At 38.2% G+C, this 7,743-nt stretch overlaps 2 protein-coding genes across 2 annotated transcripts; both read left to right on the top strand.

Moving 5' to 3' along the window:
• Positions 1–17: 17 nt before the first annotated feature.
• On the top strand, positions 18–3,119 carry LOC140151689 (uncharacterized). Its single transcript, XM_072174024.1, is given in 5 exon segments — positions 18–700; positions 703–778; positions 934–1,178; positions 1,211–1,582; positions 2,047–3,119. Coding segments are annotated over 5 exon segments (2,406 nt in total). The 5' UTR covers positions 18–60.
• Positions 3,120–3,125: 6 nt separating this feature from the next.
• LOC140153366 (uncharacterized) lies at positions 3,126–4,881 on the top strand. The gene has a single exon (XM_072176099.1). The coding sequence runs from the start codon at positions 3,265–3,267 to the stop codon at positions 4,879–4,881; it is 1,617 nt and encodes a 538-aa protein (XP_072032200.1). The 5' UTR covers positions 3,126–3,264.
• Positions 4,882–7,743: the final 2,862 nt, after the last annotated feature.

Genomic DNA, 7,743 nt, shown 5'->3' with positions numbered 1-7,743 from the left:
CCTCGATCGAAGAAACACCTCACTCTAGCTCTTTATCTTCAGACTGATTTCTCACTCATCATGGCCAAAATACACAAGTGTCAAATGTGTGAAAAAGAATTCAATCGTGCTTCCTCCGCCAGACGACACGAAAGAACCATTCATGGACAGAATCAACGCGTATACGCGTGCCCAGAGTGTGGGAAATTCTTTAAGAGACCAGACAACCTCCAACGCCACCTTCGAAGTCACAAAAATGGATTACCTGATAACAATAAGAGTTCTGAAGTGGCACATAGTACAGAAGCAACTACTGCAGCAGCACCTCATGCTACCAAACGTGATGCAGATGATGACAACGTCCCCCCTCCTCCAAAGAGAGCCCCTAAACCCTTTGCCACAGTGGATGATTTACCCACTGAACTCATCGATAAACTCATGGACGACCCAGAACTTCTTCGGTTCTATCGTACCAATTGGCGACAGATTAGACCTTCCGTTAAAAAAGCGAAAATCCTAACAAAATATAACTGTCAGCTGCCCACTTTGAACGTTGATACGCTACTACACTGCGCGGAAGAAGTCTTTGAAAAGCAAAAGAATGCCTTCAAGATCAACGTCTCCTTTGGCTTCATTCTACGCAACAATGACACTAACGAGCGAAAGTTCTACTACTCTTCTTCAAACACCAGACTTTTTCCCCACCCTCACTTGATCACCGATCAAGTTTCGAGTCATTTAAGGCCACATTGAAAGAACAGGATCCTTTGGAGTATGCGAGAGAGTTACGCCCCAACAGGTAATTAAAATTTTGCTCTGATCTTTGTAAATATCGCTTTTGTGAGTATATTTCTTTAAAGTAACTATAGACTAACACAGTATTGAATAATAATAACAACAACAAAATATGTTTATGTTTAATACTAATTCATGTCGTAATTGATTTATTTGCAGTAAATGGATTGTGGAGGAAATTACCAATGTCACCTTTTTCGTCTACAAAATTCGAGACCACCCTATTGGAGCAGGAACCAATCTTCCCCAGTACATTACTCAAAATCAAGCCGTAATCTCCCTCATCAATGATCCAAATACGCAGAAACCTTATAAAGACAATCTTTGTTTGTTTCGGTGCTTGGCTCTTCAGAGAGGCGAACATCAAAACTCTTTAGAAAAGAAGACCAAATCCTCTTCCACGAGTTCACTGATGCATCCGTGAATGATTTTAAAGGAGTAAAGATGGAGCAACTTAATGATATTGAGGACAAATTCAATGTCAATATTGTGATTTACGAACTTGTCGAACGAGACAATAAATCTAAGGAAGACAATGAATGTAAGACGTATGAAGAAGAAAATACGGAGAAATCAACTGATGATGCGATGGTAGATGACTCTCATATCGTGGCACGGTTGCTACGCAGGAGTTTGGAGAGGTATTCCGATACCATGTATTTAAATTTGTATGGACACAAGAAGCATCATTTTAGTTTCATCTCCAATATCAACAGATATTGCAAGAGTTATTCATGCAGCAAATGCAATAAATTGTGGAAAACAAACAAACAACTCCATCGACACGAAACCACGTGCGAATGTCAAGGTTAGTAAATAAACCTGAATCATTTCTAAATTATTCATTAATATCTACAAACCCTCTATTGTATAGTAATAGCATAACCATGATAACTAAAGTAACAAAAAAAAGAATGATGTTGCAAATATGTAGCTGGTTCTGCTCAATATATCAAATAACTCGGTAAACAGTAATGAGAAAAATTGTAAAAGATAGCAAACACCAATGTTTAATCTCAACCTATGAAATGGAACTATATTTACACTATACATAATGATATAGGACTTGAATGGTTATGTAAAATAACGCTTTTGTGCATGAAATTGTTTAAATTATATACGACTAGTATTAAGGCATACCTGGTTAGGTAAAATGTTGGCTTGCTGTTCTAATCAAACATGTTGATTTCCTACAATGTTCAGGTTAACATGGTTAATGCTATGAGATGTTGTTTGCTAACAATGTTTTGTATGTGTTTTATTTCAACACAGGTACGGTAGATGTATTTCCACGTGGCATTTACGTGAGTCCGCCATCAGTACTGGATCAGATCAGAGAGGAAGGCATAGACATACCAACAGACTGGGATTATTACCCATACTTTTCTACATTCGACTTTGAATGTTACATGGTTAAATCCTCTGCAGAATCGGGTGGGAATAAGTTAACCTGGACGTTCGATCATATTCCATTGAGCGTCAGCGTATGTAGTAACGTTCCAGGCTACACCGAACCCACTTGTTTCGTTAGCCAGGGAGATCCAAATGAAATTGGTCAAAATATGGTCAAGTACCTGGTAGAAATAAGTTTGCAAAATTATGAAATGTTAGAGCAATCTTTTGGTATTGTATTTTCCCAGTTGGATGATCAAATCGAAAAGTTAAGGGGGGATGAAAAGTGTAAGGTAAAACGTAATTACTTGGACAACTTGCGCTCAAAATTAAAGACGCATTTACAACAGTTGCCGGTTTTTGGCTTCAATAGCGGCAAATATGACATCAATCTTGTCAAAAGATATTTACTTCCCTATCTAGTGGAGAATGAGCCAGTAACTCATCTGGTGAAACGCAACAACAACTATATGTCCATTGACACTGATCATTTGAAGTTTTTAGATGTAACCAATTTTCTTGCCCCGGGGTTTAGCTTAGACCAATTTATTCGTGCATTCGATTGTTCTATGCAGAAAGGGATCTTTCCCTATGAATGGATTCATCTCAACAATCTCAACCACACATCTCTTCCACCGAAGCAGGCTTTTGACAGCGCGTTGAAGGGAACGTCTATCACTGACGAAGACTACAAAATGTGTCACGAGGTGTGGGATCGAGAAGGGATGACAACCATGAGGGATTACCTGATTTGGTATAACAATCGAGATGTACATCCTTTTGTGGAAGCCGTGGAAAAAATGGCTGACACCTATCGTGTCAGGGGAATTGATTTATTCAAAGATGGGATCTCTATTCCGGGATTAACGATGAAATACCTTTTCAAGATCAGTCCTCTGGCCAAGTTTGCCTTATTCGGTAACAAGGATCAAGACCTGTGTCGTACTTTTTAGGGAAAATCTTGTAGGAGGACCATCTATCGTTTTCACCCGATACCACGAAACTGGCAAGACTCGAATACGTGGTGGTGATAAGATAGTCCAAAAGATCGTCGGATATGATGCCAATGCCCTGTATCTTAGCGCTTTAAAGCAAGAAATGCCCACTGGTTATCCAACTCGTAGAAAAGAAACTACAGGTTTTAGAAAAGAAAGAAAGCCCTTCTCAGTCATTGCTCAAGAATGGCTCGAGTGGGAAGCCTACAAACGAGATATATTTATTAGGCACGAAGGGAATAACACTGAAAAACGTATAGGTCCTAGAATGCTTCCCGTTGATGGCTTCTCAGCCGAAACCAACGAGGTGTTTGAAATGCAAGGGTGTTGGTATCATGGTCACAAGTGTAAAATGAACCCTCGGCACGATGAAAAGGAAATGCAACGGAGGTACCAGAAAACGTTAGAAAAACGAGAGTATATAGAAAATTTAGGACACAAATTTGTAGAAATGTGGGAATGTGACTTTTATCGTTTGAAAAGGGAAAATCAAGAACTTCGGCAGTTTTTACAGAGTAGGAAACGCCCCTTGGATTCCAAATTTGAACTCAACTTGAATGAAATCATAGATGCCATTAAGTCAGATCGGTTATTTGGTTGCGTAGAATGCGACATATGCGTTCCAAAGCATTTGAAGTCATACTTTTCGGAAATGTCACCTATTTTTAAGAACACGGAAATCTCACGAAACGATATCGGTTCTTTTATGCAAAGTTATGCCGAAGAGTATGACATTATGAGCACACCGAGAAGAAGTTTAATTGGTAGTATGTTTGGAGAAAAAATGTTATTCGCTACACCTCTACTCAAATGGTACCTCGCTCACGGTTTACAAATAACCAGAGTGTACGAGGTAATTGAATATACGCCAGTTGCTTGCTTCTCGCAATTTGTAGATGCCGTGTCGGATGCTCGACGAATGGGTGATAGCGATCCCTCCAAGTCAATCATTGCCGATACCATGAAATTGATGGGTAATTCCTCTTACGGGAAAACTATCACCAATAAGTATAGGCATCGTAATATCAAAATAACTAATACCGACCATGCCAGCAGATTGGTCAACGAACATTTGTTTCGTGACCTTAACACCATTTCAGAAAATTGTTACGAAGTAGAAATGGCCAAAGCCAAAATCAAACAGGATCTACCTATTCAGGTGGGTTTTTTCGTTTATCAACACGCAAAGCTCAGAATGCTTCAATTCTATTATGACTTTCTCGATTATTACCTAGATAGATCAAACTTTGAGTACGTACAAATGGATACTGATTCAGCTTACATCGCTATATCTAGCGACAGTATCGAAAGTTTGGTTAAACCCGAACTTCAGGATCAGTTTCACCGAGAAAAGCACACGTGGTTGCCTCGCACCGACACGGTAGAACACTACCAATATGACAAACGTACTCCGGGTCTTTTTAAACTAGAATGGGAAGGTGATGGAATTGTTGCACTCTGCAGCAAAACGTGGTATGGCTTTGGGTCTAAAGACAAATTTAGTTGCAAGGGGGCCAATAAGAAAAATAACATCATCAATAAAGAAAAGTATCTTCATGTGCTGACAGAACGCAAAGCCGGTTCTGCCACAAACCGAGGTTTTCGAGTCAAAGAAAACCAAATTCTAACCTATGAACAAATCCGAGATGCATTTACCTACTTTTACCCCAAAAGAAAAGTTCTTGATGATGGCATTACTACAACTTATTTAGATATATAGATTTTATCAAATATCTACCAGCTACTTTATCATATTGAACCAATAGCAATTAAAAAATCGAACACTCTTTTAGAAATTGCTTCGAGAGATATATATTCAAAAAAGATGTGAAACTTGGTAATACATGTAAACATGAATGCATTATTGCCAATGAAATCTAAATGCTAACATTTCGACCAGCTTCAACTGGTATCTTTACACAGCTCGTTTATATTTTTCAGCTTTTAAAACATGATATCTTTACACAACTCGTTATTTTAAACAACTAAATCCCAAACCAAACATACCATTAATTAGATTTCTTGAATAATATTAACCTTTTTTATATTTAATCAGGTACAATTGATAATTTGTTCTAGGCAAGGGGGTCACCAGAGTTATTATGTTAACAACCTGTAAAACATATGTATTATATAAGCAGTTTTGTACATACTACACGGTTATATTATGTTTTGAATAAAGAATAAACATTCCATCGAAAAACATACTTTGTGTTTGTGGTGTGTTGTTTCATTCGTTCATAGTGTTGGATAGAAGCGTTAAAAATACCAGTACGATAAAGTAAAATCGGTACATTGATTCTTGTTTGCGTGGGTTGGTGGAAGCGAAGAAGATGAGAGAGACTACTTTCTCATCATCTTCTCCGTGGGAGGGTTGGGTAATGGTATTATAGGGAGAGAGACGGGGGTAAGTCCATTCATTACTCGGGTCCACGAGTTATTACATAATCACTGTCTAAAAATAACCCGGAATACCCCTATGAGTCATACCCGCGACGTCAATTCTATACATAGAATGGGAAATTCCAATATGAGGTCATCGCGCTAAAAATAAATGGGAAACTCCCTAAATGACGTCATCGCGCTAAAAATAGATGGGAACTCCCAAAATGACGTCATCGCGCTCAAAATAGATAGGAAACTCCCTAAATGACGTCATTGCGCTCAAAATAGATATGACATGAGGTGACGTCACACAAGCACCTCCGGCACCTCACGAAAACCCTAACGGAGGGGGACATCATATACTACTTGCGCCTCGAAGGTCTCCCACGGAAAAGTGCGATTTATCTTGACTTGCGCACTGGGTTCGGCGCTTACATCAGGTGATACACCTAATATATTGTGAAGCTCCAAAATCTTCTTTCTTCCTCTTGTGCTTTCTCTCCCAATAAAATGCGTCTTTAAATTCGACTAGTGCCAGACGCTTGTACCAATTTTGACCGCATCTGGCCAGAAGAAGCACTGACCCAAGCTTTTAAATTATAGTTTGCTTTCAAATAAGGGTCAATGGTCAACTGGTCATTAGAGGTAATTATATCTAAATCTGATATGCTTCTCCTCTAAATTACATACTATGACCACCAAACCTGACCAAAGGAACTGCTAATCTAAGTTTATAAGACTTGTGTACAGATAGGTGTCACAGATCATGTAGGGGACAATTTATCCAAACAATACTCTACTAAGGCTAGACCTGATATCCGTGGCTCCAGAGCCACAGCAGCTCTAGTTATCCATATCTATAAATGTGAACAACGCAGCGACCACATTGCCAAATGTAACAATCCAACTGTGAGCAAAACACATACCATTATTGTGACGATATTTTGTCACAAAAATATTAATAATTAGTAATTAATTATATAATAATTATTATTGTTATTACTATTTTGTGAATTCAGATATTTCATACTACACAACGACCACTGCAGTTATATGTTTTAAAAATGTCTACATTTTTGCGAGTAGAACTTGATCATCTTTCTCGGTCTTGTCTTTTAAAACATGATGACGGGAATCTTATTGGAACATATCCTTACGTGTGGTTGCGAGACAACTGTCGATGTGACAAATGTTTTCATCCTTCTTCACGTGGTCGTCTTGTACTCATGGCCAACTTGGACCCTGACGTCATTCCAGATGTAGCAGAAGTCGACGACCAAACGTTGAACATTAAATGGTCTGATGACCACAGCAGTCAGTTTCCCGTCTCCTGGCTTAAAGAAAACAAATTTTCCGATATGAGTGAGGATCCCGTGAGTGCTCCAGTTCGTCAGTTTTGGGGCAACGAGATGCAACATAAGATACCCACGTTCTCATTTGCTGATATCTTACATAATGAGAAGAGTCTCCATGATTGGATAGAAGCATTGCAGGTACATGGGTTGGCACTCATCAAAGACGCGCCACACAAAGAAGGAGCAATTCTTGAAATAGGGAAAAGGATCTCATACTTGAAGACGTCACATTATGGGTAAGACATTACGACCTTACGACTCATAACTCAAATTATAGTAATGCTGGTTGCTATTGAAACCGTCTATAGTGAGCAAAATTCTGGTTGTGTACAAAAGAAATGTATTCGGTCTATTGCTATTGAGTTATAAATTATTAAATTAAAATTTACAATGAGATGCGATAGTATAGATTTAAGTGATTTTTGGAAGCAGTAACGTTTTTATTAACAGAGTACATACAGAAAAATAACTCTGCAGATGTGTTCTTAATTTTGCAATATAATTTTGTCAGCTATATAATCTAAAATATCCGAGAACATTAATTTGTAAGTCTCTCGGTATTTGTTTTAATTATTATTATTGTTTTAATAGTATTGGATTTATGTATTTTAGAATGGTTGCGCAAAAATTGACAACCTCTTTTTGTTAATTTGAATATGCTAAACTCGAATCTGTTGTCTGTCAAGCAGTATTTGAAGAATTTGACAAATGCTGCTTTGTGTAAAATTCAATTGAAGGAAAAAGATCCCCAAATGGCTCCATAGGGAAAAAGTAATTTTGTTCCAATTGCACCTGACCCCACGAATCAGTTTCAGTTCAGTTCAGTTTATTTCATCTCGACA

This window comes from Amphiura filiformis, chromosome 5 (assembly GCF_039555335.1).
Source record: "Amphiura filiformis chromosome 5, Afil_fr2py, whole genome shotgun sequence".
Classification (NCBI taxonomy): Eukaryota; Metazoa; Echinodermata; class Ophiuroidea; order Amphilepidida; family Amphiuridae; genus Amphiura; species Amphiura filiformis.
The sequence above is the reverse complement of the archived record's forward strand: the minus strand, read 5'-3'. Positions and strand labels throughout refer to the sequence as shown.

What these genes read in the sequence shown, in the direction of transcription:
- LOC140153366 (XM_072176099.1), top strand. Translation starts at nt 3,265, where the DNA reads ATGCCCACTGGTTATCCAACTCGTAGAAAAGAAACTACAGGTTTTAGA.